This window comes from Cucumis sativus, unplaced genomic scaffold (assembly GCF_000004075.3).
Source record: "Cucumis sativus cultivar 9930 unplaced genomic scaffold, Cucumber_9930_V3 scaffold92, whole genome shotgun sequence".
In the NCBI taxonomy this organism is placed as follows: Eukaryota; Viridiplantae; Streptophyta; class Magnoliopsida; order Cucurbitales; family Cucurbitaceae; genus Cucumis; species Cucumis sativus.
In genome coordinates this window covers 93,685-112,798 of record NW_022279581.1, presented here as the reverse complement: position 1 = coordinate 112,798, position 19,114 = coordinate 93,685, and the positions used below count along the sequence as shown (strand labels likewise).

Sequence of the window (19,114 nt, the reverse complement as noted above, 5' to 3'; positions counted from 1 at the left end):
TTGTTTCAGTTCATACAATATTTGGACTATTACGCTTTTTTTTCTTTTAAATTCTTCATAATTACTATTTCTTCATTCAATCATTCACTCATTCACTCATTCACTCATTTTCAATACCATTAATATATTTATAAGGAATGCTTTATTCAAATTTGAAGTTTAATTGAACCAAGGGAATTTAAAGTTTGGTTAAAATTGGAGAGTGAGTGAATGGAACGATTATTTATGTTTTTTTGAAAACTACGAAGATTGATAAGATAAATGTTCATCAAATTTTGGTCAGTCCTGATAAATTCTCTTATCTTTCTTTTATTAATTTTAGTAGACTATCCTATTATATATATTTCTAGTGAACATAAAATAATAAACTCCCCATCCTCTATATAAATATATTAAATAAAGGATACTCTTTGGCAACTTTTCAGGTATGTTTTCAAAAAATTTGTGACTAAACTACAATTTATTTAAAACCCATTATAATCTTAACCAATTCAAAAATTACCTTCTAAACTCATTATTCATAAAATAAAATAATTCCTAACTCATTTAACTTTTTTTTTTTTGTAGAGAAAGTATATTTTATAAATAATTTCCCATTTTTGCTATTTTTTTTAAAAAATGGACGTTTAAAGAGGTTTTTTCAATAACAATCAAACAAAACTATTTACAAGAAAAAATTCATACAGAAATTTTCTAAACTTAATAAATATATTTTGTCCACTTGTCTCTTTTGACGCATGTATATTAAATTGAATCATAAAAAGAAAATAAAAATATTGTCAAACTTTTATCCCTTATTTTCAAATCATGGTTTTTTTTTTTTTAAAAAAAAAGTATATTAATTATCAATATTTTCACGGTAAAATTTGATAACAAATTTACATATTTTATTTGTTTTCATCAATAAGACTATATTACCAATTTTGATCAAAAACGAGAGAGAGAAACAAAAACTTTAAGAGGTTAAATTTAAATTTGATTGAAATTACATAAATATATAAATTTAAAAGTAGAAGTATGAAAGTGATATTTTAACCGAAAATGAATAATAAAAGGAAAAGAAGTAGAAAAGTAAGAGAAAGGGAATGATTAATTTGGAAAAGTGGAGGAAGAAATTGTTTGGTGAAGAAAAAGGTGAATCCATTTGATGGACACAATTATTAAATTTAGGATGAACTTAAAGGCATTCACATTGTTGTATTATATATATATACACTACTTTGGTATGGTGGTAGGGTAGGTTGTGTTGTTGGTAAAAGTGACTCATTTGGTCACGTTGACATGATGTATTGAAATCATCTATTTATGAATCGATAAAGTATTTATTATAAATTTCTTTTTTTTTGAAAAAAAGACAAAAGTGAATCTTACACGTAAGAATAAGTCGATTTTATCATTCTTTGATTGATTCTTGTTTTGTAGGGAATATATGTACACATATATATATATATTATAAGTGATGAGTTAACTTGATTGGTCTCTCCAACTTCTAATTTGTAAAGAAAAAGGCATTTGATCTTTCATTGAAGTAGAGTTTGTGTTGTACAAGGAAAGTTGCTAAATTGGAAGTAGCGTAGGCAGATGTACTTCAAATTAAAGGAACTATTAGAACTTAAGAGTACACATAACTCAACCACAACATTTTGATTGGTAGTTTCTTTTGCCAATATTCAAACTTTGAATTGGTTGTACCAATGGCCAATATGGTATATGATCTTAAAATGTCATTCACATCTTATTTAGATTGATTATGTGATACTACAATTACAATTCTTTCTCATGTTTATAAATATTTTGCTATATTTTAAAATAACATTTTTAGATATAATTATTTACTCTTTTAAAACATTTTTATATAAATAAAAACCATTTTTATATAAATAAAAATTAAATCTAAACGTCGTGTACCAAATAATCCTTAAAAATCATTTAGATTTGGATAACCAAATATATTACGCGTGTGACGTTTTTTAAATTGTTCTTTAGAGTGAAAATATTTTAGCGTTTTGTTATATTTTGTAAAATATCCCATAATTTTTCTTTCAAATTATTAATATTTTGTAAAATATCCCATAATTTTTCTTTCAAAATCTGTGAAGGAACATATTTGACAACTTAGTCCATTAGTGAAATATTTATGTCAAAATAAGTTGGGTCACGTAGAATATTTCATCACAATGTAAGTCCAAATTTAAATTTGTCCAATTTAACTAGAAACTTCACATCACAAATTTGTAAAATGATCACTTAAACTTAAAAAACAAAATGAAATGTATGATCGAGAAGTAAACCCTAAACCCCATTCTCCAAAACTCACAACAAGACATGTACTTTTTAAAATAAATAAACAAATAAAATGCAATCCTTAATTAATTAAAAGAAAAGATATGCAAGATTACTGAATAAACAAGTTTCCAAACAAAAATAATTGCTATAAAAACAAATTATTTATGTTAGAAAACATTGCATCAAAGAAAACTATACCTAAAACACCAACACAAGGAAGCCAACTGAGTCCATTAAAGTTACTTGTCATCGCAATTCTTGAATCCAAAAGCTTTGGATCAATAATTTGATTTCATATGAACCTCAACAAACCTTACATCAACCAAAAAACCAAAAACTTATTTGATTGTTAACCTTTGTCACCATTTACAGATAGTTGTCCCTGTTCTTGTGTTGCTTTTAATGCATTTCTTTGTTATTGTTTCTAAAGTTGATGCAGTTCTCTGCATAACAATAGGTGATAGGTCTAAGGTTTTTAAACAGAACAAACACGAGTCTTTACAATTCTTGCACTGCAATTTTTAGAGTTTGCATCAAATATTTTGTAGGAAAAAGTTTTTGTTGAACCTAAGAAAGCTATCCAAATTTTTTTTTCTTTTTTAAAAAAGAGAGATTTTAATAGTTCCAAAAACAATTAGTGGTGTAGGGCTTTAAAACTTAATAACTAAAAAAAAATAAATAAAAAGAAAAGTAGAATAATAAATACCGATAGTAATCTATGGCTGACATAGGTAATAAATTAAAGGGGAACAAATGTTCATAATGCTATTCTAATCTCAAATGTAATTTCTGATATATTACGGATTAAAAAGCTATTCCCAATGCACCACACAACATGAAGGAGTGGAGGGCGCACAAATATTGTGTTATTCTTAGCTAATCAAACTGTTGAGCCGTGTACAAAACCTGGATTGAACCATATAAATATAAGAGGCTGCCTAAAACTAGTTTTTGAAAGTAAAACTTCCTAAAAGTTCTTTCCTCCAAAGAAAACAAAAACAAAAAAGACAATCTCAGGCAGATTTCAACTTAGCTGAAGTTGAAGCAAGGTGGGAAAGGGTCCTGTGTCCCAAAAATACCAAAAGAATACCTAAGATGCCCACTGCTTTCAAGGTTGTAAACAAGTCCAACTGCGCAAAGAGAATGAATTTCATCGTTAAAGCCATGTTGAAACAAAAATTTCATGTAATTTTTCTCATCCAAACCATAGAATTTACATATGGCACCTACCTTCAACCAAAAGAACGTGTAAAGCAGGATAACTGCTGCAATGCTAAGATGGAAGAGAAAGGCGAAGGTGGCAGGTACTGTTGAAGTCGGGAAGTTCTTTAGATTCACACCCAATCGCAATAGCTATCCACACATAAACAAAGGTAAGGTTAATACGTTATTAAGAGTTGATTGATGGTGACACATTGCAAAGCATATACAAAATAAAAAAAATTGGATGTATATCAACGGGTTCAACATCAACTCTCAAAATCATGGACATTTTGATGCAAATATGAACGTCAATTGATACTCCAGAAATAAAAGGACTCACCCCAACCAGAAATCCAAGGAAGGGTAAAAATGTGAGGCCCAAAAAAGTAAGAGAGAGCTCCTTAGGTGGACGCTTTTCAGGAGCCCTGAAGATGTGACTTATTTCAGCTTTGGGTCCATAACGTGTGTAAAGATCGACAGGCTGTAGAGGTGGACGAGCTGCCTTCTCTGGTGCCTCGGTAGATCCAAGTCAATATGACCAATAACCCGTAAGAAAGAATTCTCCTGAAGAAAGGAAAACCCAGGCTTACTTAGAAGATTCCAAAGTAAATTGTAGAAATGATATTAAAAATAGAAACTGAAATTACCATGACAGCATCACCAACAGTTAACTGAATGTCGTATTGACCTGAGAGATAGAAAAACTTCTCAACCAACCCAAGGAAATCCTATAGAGAAAAAAATCCAAACATGAGCACAATTATAATTTTACTTAACTTGGTTCATCAACTAATCAAATATAGAAACTAGTTGGCATAAATAAATGTCAATCTCACAATAAGAGAAATATGAGAATTCTGGGAAGAACATGAACATAACTTCACAATTTTCTTCCAGTAGAAATAATAAATAACTCTATTTACTAACTATAGAACTATTTGAAGAAATTTCAGAACTTTTTCTTTTCTTTTCACATAGTCTCTATTCTCATGATTATCAAAATATTGATGTTCTGTCCACCTTAATGTTGTTCAGAGGCACAAAGCTTGAACAAGTTCATTAAGAAGCTTGATTGCAACGGAGAGCAAATTGTCACTTATGCTGAACATTACAGTTACATCAACAAGGAATCCTCTTCTGACAACATATTCAGATCCATAGGTGTGTAGTTGTGTTGTATTGTTTTTTAACAAGCAGCAGCACCAGTTATACAGCTCACTAAATTGTAAAATGAAAGGAAGTTTCATGAAAATAGGGAAAATGGGTTTCACAAACTTAACTAGAATTAGTTCAAATTTTTTGCCAGAGCCGTTGACCACAAAAATATGTTCAACACCACTTTCATGCCTCAGCTTGAGAAAAGCCTACAACAAAGCAAACTTGTCATTTGTCAAAACAGTAAAAGAAACAGTGATGGAACGATGAGACGCGATTACATACTTGATGCGGTTTAAAACCGTGCCCTTGTGGTGTGGCCAGTTGAAATAATAGACGCAGTTTCTGCAGGTGGTTTGCTGACAATGAAACAACACTCTCACCAACTAGATCAAGCCTGGATGAATCCGAATGAAAAATTATATCTCTTTACTTCCAAAATTAAAAGCATAAAAGACAATCAAAAGCATTTAGAGAACTCCATATTAAATCAATAACTAGTTGATTTGAAAACATTAATGAAAATAGCATAATAATGATTACTTCTTCTGGGTCTCGACACTCCCTAGATCGCTATCAAGAACTGCAATCTCTGCATTCTCAATTTTGACAACTCCTGAGATATATATTGGAACTTGAATCTTCCCACCAGTGGCATATTTATCCATATGCTCTGAATCATGAAGAACAACCTAGAAAAAGTGTAAAGAATATTTTCAACAGATCATGGACAAACTCCAAAAGCATGTGCTAAATAAAATTATAAGAAAAATAAATTACCTCAAACACGAAGACATAGTTTCCAACATCAAAGGTCTTGGGGAAAGCATCCAAGATATGTAGACCAGACAGAGGATCAAACTTGAGTTCCTATAATTCCAAAAACAAAGAAGAACAATAGTAAGTAACAAATGAAGTGACGTTAATTTATCAAATTCAAAACAAACACCTGAATTAAATGGAACGCTTTCAGTTTATAACATTCAAATACAATGAAGCAAATATGAAGAATATTAACTATCAGACCTGGCTGCTGATAATGGAAGTGTCTTTTGAACCAGATAGAAAAGCTTTAACTATCTTCACAGTTAAAGGAGGTGCAGCTGAACCAAGCACAGTATTCATGCTAACCTGATAAAATTTAACGTTAATTATAATCCACCAATGAATTTGAATAAAAGGCTCCATCTCGAACAGGCTGTAAGCTCAAAAGACATAAAGGAATGCACAACATCAACCAGAAGACAACTTTTGTAACAATTTTGTCGTACACATTCGTTTCCAATTAGTTTATCAATATGCATATGTAAAAACTCATTAAATCTAAACAATACTTTATGATAAGCCTAATTCAAATCCTGAAGTAAACGGACTAGATTATTACAAACTAACATTTAGAAACTTAATTGTTACAAAATTGAAAGTTACAAGATAAAGTTCAAGACTAAATTGTTACTTCCAAAAAATATTTCAGGAACCAAAACTAACTTATACCAAATTTATAAAATTAAGTTAAACTTGGTTCTTACTTTTCTCCATTAAATTATATTTATTCGTTCACCAATTATTTTTCATAAAACAAACTTCCCTAAGAAAGTCATAAGCACAAAAGACCAGTGGCACAACAGCACTAACAACAATGCACCTCCTTTAATGCTAAAATCTGTAGGCTAAATTTGATTCTGATATCATGCCTGTATCAAAACCATAACATAGTGATCTAAACCAGATTCTATATTAAACTCACGAATAAAACAAATGAAATGCCCATACCCCTTAACCCATTGGTGAACAAACAAAATTTTGAGAATACTTCTAGAAGATGCTATGGTAATTAAAGCAAGTTTAGAAGAAGAATAAACCTTCAGTTTGTCTTCCTTTGTTAATGAAAGAACAGTAGCTGGAAGAGATAAAATCAACGGAATAGAAAACCTGTGGCAAGAAAACAGAATTGAAACAAGAAATCCAAGCAATAATGGTATGAGAAACAAAATATTCTATCATGTAAAGAAGACCAAGTGGCCAAACAAGACACCCAACCCTATTGTAAAAAGTCAATCTATTTCTTTTTATTGAAGTTCATGAGAGGCTCTAGTCTTACCAAAAAAAGAAACAAACCTTCAATACAAGTTACAGAAAATACAAGACAATAGTTTGCCCCTTCAACTGAAACAAATATTCAGAATATGCAGCACTTACAATTGAAAAGGATAGACAAACTGAGTTCTATATCAAAGTAAACTAATAGTTCCAGTGTGTCCACAGGTTATTTAACCTTCCAATTGACAATAGCAAAACGATATATATTTCCTCTACCTTCTTGAGAGACAATAAAAATGAAATATACATATATATATACCAAAGTATACAAAGATAAGGCATTCCAAGGCTTCAAGCAATAAATAAAAGAAGCACTAGCGTTCATATTTTTTATTCGTAATAAAAAAAGAATGATTATGGGTAGGGTACATAACATATATATAGAGCTCAAATGAAAGCCACTTGAGGCGCTAGCCTCAAAGCTTATGGTGTGCACCTCAACACCTTAAGCTCAATTTCCCATCTTTTCTTCTTTTTCCTCTTTCTTCTTTTTGTAGCATTTAAGAAAGAAACCCATGAGATATTCACTTCCTTCCCTATCATCTAGAATAAAAGCTATATTTTGTTGAACTTTTTCATCATCTCATCATTTGTAACACCATTTTTCTTCAAACATAAAAATATTTTTATATTTTTCTATTATTGCGTCGTAAAATTTTGCACCTCGCACCTAAGGCCTACAGGCAATTTGCATCAGTGCACCGTGAGTTTCAGAAAAACATTGGTTTTGAAAGTCCTAGCCTTTTCTAAAAACCCAAGAAGACAACCAAACATTTTCCCAGTAGGCCAGTAGTTCAAGTCTCGAAAGTCTACCCATCCAAAGGTTAGACCAATCATTTGCCAAATAGTGCAATTGATCCTTAGACCAACAATACGATTTAAAAAATGAAAAAAATATTAAAAAGAATGTTCCATATAAAACTCCAAATCTACTGACCAACCAAGTCTAACTGTGACTAACAAAAAAATACTTACCTATTTGTCTCCAAGCAAGCCAAGGAATCTATTTGGTCAAATAAGTCTTTTGCATCACCAGGAATTCCAATGCCAAGGAAGAATTTTGCCAGACCAAAAATTGTATCCCCAGGAAGCTGCAGATGAAAACCAAATTGTTATATATTAAATTAAGGAACCAGAATACAAATTTATGTCTGCACTCACATTTAAGCTTCCAGAAGTAACAGAAGTAAATGCTGTCAACCCTCGACAACTGAAGATGTGGTTGCAAGAGGCCCATGATGTTCGTATGCATCAACAACTTTTTCCTCAAAATATAAAGCTCCATCATCTGAAAGACAAAGACTTCAACAAATTAACTATGCAGAGTAGTTAGCCAACAATAAAAAAGGTGCAGATATTAAGAAGGAAGTTCCCAATTTGGATTATAATCTTACTCCGAATATGCACAGAGACAGAAAAGAGCATGTTATTGAGTTCTACAACAATTGAAATTTGAAGGAAACAGTAACTAGACAAAATCCTTCCAACTTCAATTTATACAATCATTTTTATATTACCAGAGATTTCAAGTCCGTACGTTTCATGGGGCCCACAGAAGAAAAACAATAAAATCTTTAAAGGGCTCATTTCTCTTTGGCATTGATGGCGAGCAATTTTGTAATTATCCCCACAAGTCCACTTTTGCACTAGAGTTGCATTTTTTTTGGTTTCCCTCCCCTTTTTGGGCTTTATTTGTGTACGCACTTGTTTTTTATTTTCACAGAGAAGTTCAGTTATTCACTTAAATAAATAAATTTATACAAATATTCAAGGGGAAAAACCCCCAAAGATTCGAGGCTTGGACTACCTAATAAGCAAAGGTAAAGTTAGTGAAAATTAATTTTGTCACCAAGAATGTGACAGTTTCCTGAAATAATTTGTGGTTTTTGAAAGATTCTATTGCTGGCGGGCCCATGATTTCTTAAATTTTCATGACCCTCCTCTGTTTCTGGTTGTTTAGTTTATGTTTAATTTCTTTCATTTGCTTTAAAGAAAGCTGGTAATAAAAATAGTAAATCAACATCAGGCTTTTAAAGATTCAACTAGATAGAACATACAGCAAACAAGTTGGGTATAGTTTCAAAAGGAAAACAAAGATTGCATGGTTGGATGCCAAATTCTATAGAAGATATTTAATGGCAGCTGCAAACTAAAGAAATTATAAAACTTTTCAATATAAGTTAACAGATCAAGTGGAGGCTAAAAAGGGCTAAATTCAATGCTTCTCTGCTTCCACTTTTCTACTGGGCAAGTACATGGAACAGACCCGGACCATCCACCCGTACTCCAAGATCAAATGGAACAGTAATAATTCAAGATGAAGGTGACAAATTGCACAAGCTTTTCAATAAAATCCAGGTCCGAATAATGGAGGCGAAAGCTTACCATATTTCTCAATACTGTCAAAGAGTTTCAATATATCATTCTTTACCGTATCAATCTACAAAAAAAGATACATACAAATATGAAATTGGCAAGCTAAAAAACTACAGTTTGAAACTGACAAAAGCAGTAAAAGCAGTAGAATTAGAATACGAACATGATAAAACAAAAATAGTCACAAAGTCTATAGTCATAACAAGCGAACCAGAAGATGACAACATGTTTGGTGACTATGACTTCAAATTTTGGTTCCTTTAGGGGTGATCATCGGTCGATCAAAGTTGGTTTTTCTTACAAAACCGCCACCAAACAAACCATAGTCGATTTAGTAAATGTTCAAACTGACCTCGACCCTCGACATCGATGAGTAGGGTTGGTCGGTTTTTGTCAGGTTGGTTTAACGCTTGAAATACTTTTTGGAAATTTTCGATTTGAAACTTTCCGAAACCGACCCCCTCATTTTCCGACCGACTGACTTAGGTTGGGTCAATCGACTCGGTTTTTCGTCTTTCATGTTCATCCTAGTTTCCTTTAATAAAAGACTTCATATTAGGAAGTAACTCGTCTTCATGTATTTCAAAATCACTTAAGGTCACAGAAGAAGTGAAGACATAGTCTAACTACAAAATTAAGACCATCAAAAGGATACTACAGACTGGGGGAACCAGGACCAAGCATCTTCTAAATGTCAGATAGTCAGGAAATTGCATAACAATTCCCAAGCGGCTACATTTTAAATTTTTAAAGACAATTGGCAGTTCGCAATAATAAACAACCAATTAGCCACCATTCTTTCCTTTTATTTTTATTTTTTTGTTCTAATGAGAAACACAACTTTCATTGAGAAAGAATGAAAAAATACATGAGCATACAAAAACCAAGCCCACAAAAAGAAGGAATCCCACCATAAGAAGGACTCCAACTAGACAAAATCATGTTCATAGGATAGTTACAAAAGATTTTCGTACAAAGACCAATGGGAAACATGAAGGCGAACAAGAGACCATAAACCTTTATTCCCATTATCAAAACCCCTGTAGAACCTACTATTCCTCTCATCCCAAAGCACCCACAGAATAGCACTGATGCTAGCACACCAGAGAAAGCGGTCTTTCTCCCCAAACGACAGATTGAGGAGGTACACCTTGATCATATCTCTAACAACTCTGTAAAGAGAAAACGGAGTGAAGTTCTTGATTTCAAAAATGCTTTTGTCATTCCAAAAAGTCTTTAAGAAAGCTCTCATAATCACACAATGATTTTCACTGTCCCTTAAAGAGTGACCACTTGGGAAGAATGGAGAAGGCTTGATATCTCTGTGACTCCAAACAGTCTATCCAAAGCGTTGTTTTGTGTGATAACTTTCAAGGTATTTATGATCTTTTTTAGTCCTTTCAAAACTCCTCATTTTTTTTCTATTCCATCCAGTAAGAGTGACAAACGAATTCAATCACCATTTTTGTCAAAACCTTCATTTGGTTAGGCTTTTTAATGAAAACTTTACTAGTTTACTTCTTTGTTCTTTGAAAAGCTCGAGCAACAATCACCCATTAATTTTAAGATGATTAACCAAGATAAAGAGATCCACTAGATGGTTACACTTGATCTTGGCCAAAAGGCTGAGAAAGGTATGAGATCCACTAGCTGGATTATGGATTAGAACCAATCTCTGTAAATCTAGTTCATTTGCCTTTCTATGCATTTGACAAACAAGGGAGAAGGTTTTTTGGTTGATGTTGATGGATCACTTGATGAAGCAAACTTCCAATCCCTGAGTGGTAATGTTTCAAGGATTGAGGTGTTTGAAAAGGAAAGAAGTGGAGGGACAGGGTGAGAGTGCATTGTCCTATTCTTCTCTCAAAAGGAGTTCACCCGACTCTCTTAATGCAACTCTATCCACTCAGCCCATTTATTATTTACCCCTCTTACATGCCCGCACAAAAATCATTGATGGATTGACACTTTTTCAGTAATTTTTATGGACTGGCCACAGAGACAAAACTTAACTCACCTATTGAGCTAGGACTGCCTCAAGAAACCTTTGAAGGTTGGAGGGTTGAGAATCATCGACATCAATCAGCACACCAATGCCCTCCTTGCCAAATGGCTTTGGCGTTTTTACTAAAAAAGGAAACTCTTTGCGTAAATTGAAAGGCAAAATATGATTAACATTTTGATCTTAAGGCATCAGCTGAAGAATTTCATCATCTAGAAGCCCTTGGAAATACATTCTACAGCAAAAACCTTGTATACGAAAATATTCACTATAGCATCATTCTGGAACGACATTTGGTTCGGTCAATCCCCTCTCAACAGATCTTTCCTAAGCTCTTTCATTTGACTGCACTAAATATGCTTCTGTGAAAGGAAGTCTAGAATTCTGATCAATGCATATGAAGGATAACTTCAGAAGACTCTTAAAGGATGATGAAATTCTTGAATGGGCTGCTGCACTCACCCATCTCCTCCTTAATCTGCCCTTACTGACCGTGAAGATGCATGGTCATGGAAGCTAGAGCCTAAAAGTTTCTCCACCAAATCAATATTATACACTCATCTCACCAACTAGCATGCTATTTCAAACTGACAATTTATTCAAGATGTTTGGAGATGCTCCTGTCCAAAAAGAGTGAAATTCCTCATTTGGGAAGTGACACACTCTTGTCTTAATACAATGAATAGGCTTCAAAAAGCACGGCCCTTGGATCAACCTCACTCCATCATAGCCTCTGCCAAAAAGAACAGTGAATTTGTACAAGTATTTTTTTACTATCTTTTCTCTGGAGAGATATGGTTCGAGATTCTTGAGGCGTTTAACTGGTCGTTGTTCTCCCCCATGAATATACAAAGTTGGCTTCATTTGCTGATATGTTACCACCCTTAAAAAGCATCAAAGGGGCATTTATAGTTAAGCATTATCGGTGGTTTTAGTGGAAGATTTGGAACGAAAGGAATTCAAGCATTTCCAAGGAAAATATAGAATAACAAAGGACATTATTGGCAACAGTATCATTCAGCTTTCTATGGTGTATTGATATACCAGCCTATATAACCATAGCTTTTCCTTTCTCATTGCTAATTGGAAACATTTTTTTTCTTTTGTATACCGTTTGATTGAAGCCATGCTGCCGCATCATATCTTTGAATATTTCATTCAATCAATGAAATCGTATCTTATCCAAAAAAAAAAGAGCTTCCTCAAATTTTTCAAAATCCCAAATTGAGATCTAGGTTTAATAATAACTATAATCGTGACTAGTCACACTAGTAAAAGAAAAGGTATGAGAAATTTTTCACAAGAAAGGAACGTAAGATTTCAGAGCTAAACAGCAATATGACAGAAAAGAAGAGGTGAGAGTACCATATTTGATCAATGTCCGATGATCTAATGACACAACACCAGCAAGGGATTCAAGTGCCAATCCTATAGAGTTATATAGCGTAAATAACAAAGTTATATTTTATTCAAGTGCTAATAAAAGCATATGGCTTAAGCTACAAAGTTTAAGCCATCTAGACTCAAATAAAAGAATAAAACCAAACAAAAAACAAAAAACAAGAACAAAAGCAAATAACAAACAACAAATACAATACAAGGCAACGAAGTATCAAGCAACTGAAAATTTTTAACTTATCACTTAAAATGATAACCAGGCATGATATAAAAAGAATGTACAATTATTCATAATCTAAGTTCCACACAAATCTCACTTTCACAAATTTCTGGAATTTAATAAATTATTTTAAAATTTTCAGAAAGAAGCAAGGAACTTCCTTGAGAGAGAGATTCTAAATTTTCATACAAGTTGCAAATTTGGATAGGAATACAATTTTAAAAATACTAGCCTAAATACATGCATACCTCCAAAAAAGCTCAGTCATGGTAAGTGATAAACAATTACACCTCCCACTTGTTTAGCAATTAAGAAAAGAGAAATGGTTCTTGTTGTCAAATTCATTAGTGTTGACGCTTGTAAATTATAATAATGTTTAAGATTAAACTTCATGGGAGAAAGGTATTGCGTACTACTGCCTAGTCATGAAAATGTAACTATTTCCTTTGCAACTAACTTCACATAGGATTTTCATCACTACCCCAAACACACATTAAAGTACACAGTCATTTCTAGAATGATTATTTTCTTAAACTCCATCTAACCGTCTAAGTTAAAATGGCAACTAAGATGACAAGTAATATTTTTTAAAATATGGATAAGAAGAGAAATTATGCTTTTGTCTTTCGGTTATCCTAATACAATGAGAAAACTAAGAAGCTTCACTGTTGCATTAAAGAGTTATATCACTATTTACAATAGCATACAACAAGAATGTCAAAAGAAATTTTTTAATTATGATAGGTGAAGAATTATGGACGAATTAGTACCAGCAGCATAAGTACTAGACTCAGGATTATTAGAACTATACCGCCACCTTCCATCACTTTGGCTCAATGCCTGCAAATTATGCACGAAGTAGACTGAAGGGTAAACAATATGGATACTTTCGGTAAGCACAATACAGTTAATAGTAAAAAAATGGGATAAGGTAAAATATCTACATATGATTTCTAGATGATATTTAATCTAATCTACAGAGCTTGATGCAGTTTTAATTATTATTTTTAGTTCAAAACAACTTCTCATCAATATAAGGAAAAGCAAAATGTAAGCCCCAAATGGAAACTAGATTTTTCGACTTTCTATTCCTAGCCTATATATAATTCCATTTCTCCAATGCTGAAAACTAACATAAACTAACCTTGATCGACTGAAAAGTACCATCAGCGTCATTAAGTGATAGATCAATTCCAGAACTTCGTTCCTGCAAATAATGAAAGAAAATTACTAAATCCAAAGATCAAAATGGAATTAAGGATATACACCTGTAAGAATTTGCAAGTCTTCTCATCACATCATTCATTGGGTAATAAGAACTTTAAACAGTTCATATTTGAATTTTAAATCATCATAAAAAATAAGAAGAAATGCAATGTGTTGTCATGTTACCTTCAGAAGTAACAAACTTCCTATAGAGTAGTAGAAGTCAAACAGTGATCGCGCATCATTTAGAGCAGTTGTAAGTCTTAAGTAATGCTCTTCACAAAATCAAAAGAAAAAATCACATCATGAACATGGATCACAACCAATGACATAAGAGTTGTTTGGAAGTCATGCATAGAGATAGAAAAGAACAATAAATAATTCCTTGGCCTAAAATATAGGATGGGTTTTATAACAAAAAGGTAGAAAAGAATGCAAGTACTTAGCCATTTTCATGTGTTTTTTCTTGGTATTGCCCACGAAAAATGAGAAAAATATGTCATTCTCAGTCACCTTGTTTGATTCGGAAAGCTAAAGCCTAGAAAGATGAAGGATTTCTTTTACATTCTTCCTTCAAAAAACTGAATACTGGTTGCAAACTTGCATGATCCAAATAATGTTTCACTACACCTTCATTTTCCAACTGGTGTCTTCTGTGCAAATCAAATTTAGAGGATCAAGCCCACTTATTCCAATGTGATGTGGTGCTTCCCTAGCAGGCCTTGAAGCTCTGCATCAAGTTCTTGTTATTCCGGTTTTAAAGGGCATACTAGAACTCCATGGTCTAATTCAATGGCATCCCATAATTGGAGGCTTTGAATTCAAAGAAACTAAAGAGTGTTCAAGCAGATATGGCTTGTTTTGATGCTTTTTAGGATTCAGCTAACCTGTTTTTGTCACTCAGCAATCTTTGTAAAAAACAATATTTTTAATCATGATATGATGCATATTTGCATCAGTTGTCATTGGGAGTCCTTTTTGGTAATCCCCTATGCTTAGTGGGGTTATACCATCCTTCTTCTGTAGCTTTTGTCGATAATACAAGTTTTGTTACTATGCCACCTCAATAAATAAACAAAACTTCTACAAAATGTTATATTGAAAATGTTTTAAGAATTAATTTTCAAAGTAGCAAGTAAAAAAGATCTGACACAAAGCTCAAGTCTTAGAAATTGAAACACCTGCGAGTATAAGAATACCTCAAATGTCTCCTCCTTAATGTCACATTTCAAAACATCGTTGACTCTCAGAGCATAAAACAGATCCTTTAGGACTGCAGATGAACCAAGAACCTCTGATACAGACTTGCAAGTGGCAGCATTAATATCAGGTTTCTCTTGAATTCCAAGAATGTCAAATGTTTTAATGCTTCATGTGTCTCTTCCAAACTGATAGAAATTTTAAAAAACAAAGAAAAAGAAACAAGGGCGTAATGAGAGACCGCACACAATAATAGCAGGCTTAGTAGCTCATGCAAAAACAAAAGTAAAACCAAAAACCACCAGTTCAAAAGTAGTATTCTGCAACAAAAATAGAACAATAACTATTTGAGATTTCAAAACGCATTGTTCGTTAGAATCTATAATTATTTAATCAACAATCTCATAAGTGTTTTATATTTTATCTTAGTTTATCAATTAATTTTGTTAGTTTTTAAAATGAAATGAACATAGAATGTGAATACATTCAAATATACTCGTGTATATTATGAACCAAAGGGTTGGAACATAGCAACACCATACGCTTAAAAGGTAACACAAAGGTGCCACTCTGATGAAGTCAAATTCTACGGATAAGCATAATCAAATTAAGCCTCCCCTCCATAGATACACCGATGCATTACCACATAGGTCAATATATGGACAATCAATTGGTCCTCACGTCCACTAACACCACGGGTAATATACTCATGTATAAACTGATATGTTTTAGTTGATGTGTTAATATCACCAATGCATGATAAATTTTTAGAGAACAATATGCCACTATGTTCCAGATTGTATTATCTGTTGTAACCTATTTCAAATATCAGATGCATAGGAACAAGTTTCAATTGAAAAAATCAGTCTTCCTCTCACTCTACGTTTTTTAGTTCCTCACTGCTTTTGTTTTGGGCCACTGCTTTATTGTTTTTATCCAAAATATTCAGTTGTACATTTTCATCTTTTCTTCTCTTGTTCTTTTGTTCTTTTTTAGATGTAATTGTTCTCTCACATTTGGGCTTCTTCTGTTTTTCAGTGTATCTCCTTCATATTTTCCTTAAATTATTTCATTCATCAATGAAATGTTTATTACGCCCAAATTAATGTTCTCTTAAATGTTTCTTCTTCCCTCTACCCATGGTTTCCAATTTCCACGTTAAGGTTGTTGCAGGAGGCCAATCAATTTAAAGAAAATACATGTTATTTGAGTTATGAGAGTGAAAATCTCAAGCCAAATGGTTTTCACTTACTTAAAGTTTGTTAGAATCCCTAAATTAAGACCTTAAGAGGTCAAATTAGTTCTTTCAGAAAGGCTTGTGAATGGAATCACAAATGAAACCTCCTTCCCAATGCTATCATGAAAGTAGTTGATGTAAAAACTTAGTTTGACAAGATAATTTATATTAAAAAGAAAAACAATTTCCAGATCAGAAGGCAAAAAGGGGGATATTAGTACCATTAATCAAATGGGCGTTTTCCCATAACTATTTTAGAATTGATGACGAACCTTCTCACTCATGATTAGTCCAAAAATTTGACTGCCACCTTTTAATGCACTAAATCTATCTAACCGAGGGAGGCGAAAAGAAAATAAACACAAAAACTCCTCAAGTAAAAAGCGTCTAATAGTAGTACCTTCCAAATACTCCGTCAGTAGGCCTGAAGAGCTCTAGAGCCGCATATCTATGTGAATCTGAGATCGGCTGAAAAATGTTTGCAGCTTGGCAGATCGAAATCCAAAAAAGTAGCACCAGAAATGGAACTAGGTTTCTAGCCATTGCTGCAAAAGAGTAGCAGTGAAGAAACATTAATGTGTGATCCAATCAATTCCACATATGATGCAATTCCTAAATACAAAGCTAATCCATATAAAATTTAGCAAATAGAAATGGATTTTGAAGAATCCTAGGGTATAGATTAAAGAGACAAGCTTCTGAAAGAATTGAGGTAGATTAGCCAAAGGGGGGTCGTGTGGAATGGGGGAAGAATCGTGCTTTTAACTACGTTTTGGTAAAACTGCTCAAAGAAGAATTTTAAATCTACAATTTCCCAAATTTGAGAGTTATACACGTTCCGGTAACACTGAAGTCAACCACCAAACAGATTGATCTGAATTTAAACCAAACGAAACCTTAAAAAAAATTAAATTGAAATCAGATCATAATAGGTTTTCCAATTTTGGATCTAAATTACTGATCTATAGATTTGGCTGAAGCAGTTTTGAAGTGAATGAAGTACCTCGGAGAAGATGATAGAGAGGAGAGAAGCAACTGAAACTAATAGATGAGAGAGAGGGCAGGCTGGTGGACTGGCGACATGCAAATGAATCGGGAACAACAGGACGCTGGATGGCGGGCTGGGCTTTGAATCGAAAAGATGAAGAGAAGCGAGGCTTTGAAACGGAGGGCGCGCCGCTGGGAGAGTGGAGTGGGAAGGGAAGGGTTTTAGGATTCGTTTAGACCAAAACTTCCTACTGCCACGTGGCCCATTTTATGATACCATGTTTAACTTTTCTTTTATTTTTAGTTAGGCAAATATTATGTAGAGTATAATAAGCATATCCTATCTTAAATTAATTCGACCAACTTGGATTATCCAACCCAATTTTACACTCGGTTGGGTTAAATTTCGTATTTAGTTAGATTGGGTTAGAAATTTGGAGAATAAAAACACTTGAGCCACGTCATTTAGTCTTATCGACTTCAAATCTAAACGATTGTGTTAACAAGGCAAATGATCGTTTAGATCATATCCATACGATCGTGTAATTATTTTTAAACGATGGAAAAGGACTTCAAATCTAGACGACCGTGTTAACTAAATAAGCAATCATTTAAACCATATTCAAAATTACTTCAAATCTAAACAATCGTATTAACTAGGTAAACAATTATTTAGATAATATACACAAATCGTGTAGTTCTTTTTAAACAATTAAAAGAGTGCTTCAAATCTAAACAACTCACCCAACCCAACTAGGTAGAATTGACCATTGCATATTGAATGTTCAATTTTTCAGGTCGGTCTATATTATTTATCCAACCCAGCTTATGTATACCCTAGTAAATATTTTTAAAAATTTCCACTAGTAAATATTTTTAAAAAATTTCAATTGGGTACAATAAACAATTGGATTATTTTTAAGGGTATAAAGAGTTTTGAGATGAGTTTTATAAAAAGATGGGTTTTAAGATAAATAAATGAATATACACTATATGAGTTGAGCTAAGGTCATGTTGCATAAAAGGCCTGTATTGTACTTCAATTAAAAAAAAACCCTTAAAATCAATTTTTTTTCTATTATTATCTTTTTCCTTCTCCCTCGTTGTCACCTTTCACCTTCTCCCTCACTTTCGACTTTCTTATTCTCCCTCACTTTCTCCTCTAGTGAGGCTGTTGAATAAGAAATTTTGAGACCAATCACAAGTTGCCACATCATTTATTAAGTTAATGATGAAAAGTACAAATAATTAAATTTGGGACTAATTAAAATTGACACATGCCCCAAATTAAAGAGTTAAAATAAATAAATTGGTCATTCTAATAATGCCACATGTTTTCATATTAATCGTTGGATTAAGTTAATCATTTTAGTTCAATTAAGCCAAAAAAATAAGCTTAATTGAGCCCAAAGACTAAATATAACCTAAGTCCATATGGTTGAGCCCATGGGTCTGGTCCATGGACTAACCAAGTTCAAACCCATAAAGCCCACCAGTGAACTCTATAAATAGAGGAATTCTCCTCATTTGCAGGGGTTGGAAAATTTTGACTCTAGAAGATCCAGAGAGAATTCTTCCAAAAGCTAGAAGACTCCCTAACTTCTGAAGTTGACCATCCTCGAAGATTGAAGCTGTTTTGAAGATACAAACTTTCTTCCAAGACTCCAACTTGAAGAAAATCACGTGCTCCGCTTCTCCAAATCAAGCGTAGACGTTCAACAAACTTCAAGAACATCACGTGCTC

General features: G+C 32.9%; 1 protein-coding gene across 1 annotated transcript; it reads right to left on the bottom strand.

Moving 5' to 3' along the window:
• Window positions 1–3,003: 3,003 nt before the first annotated feature.
• Window positions 3,004–17,523, bottom strand: LOC116406370 (dolichyl-diphosphooligosaccharide--protein glycosyltransferase subunit 2-like). Its single transcript, XM_031890091.1, is given in 25 exon segments — window positions 3,004–3,416; window positions 3,517–3,639; window positions 3,830–4,002; window positions 4,005–4,053; window positions 4,137–4,217; window positions 4,770–4,853; window positions 4,930–5,041; window positions 5,188–5,336; window positions 5,425–5,514; window positions 5,671–5,775; window positions 6,507–6,576; window positions 7,720–7,835; window positions 7,906–7,952; window positions 7,955–8,032; window positions 9,130–9,184; window positions 10,112–10,292; window positions 11,166–11,247; window positions 12,488–12,550; window positions 13,511–13,580; window positions 13,885–13,947; window positions 14,133–14,219; window positions 15,146–15,312; window positions 15,315–15,334; window positions 16,784–16,928; window positions 17,387–17,523. Coding segments are annotated over 24 exon segments (2,325 nt in total). The 5' UTR covers window positions 16,927–16,928; window positions 17,387–17,523; the 3' UTR covers window positions 3,004–3,299.
• Between the last annotated feature and the right edge of the window lie 1,591 nt (window positions 17,524–19,114).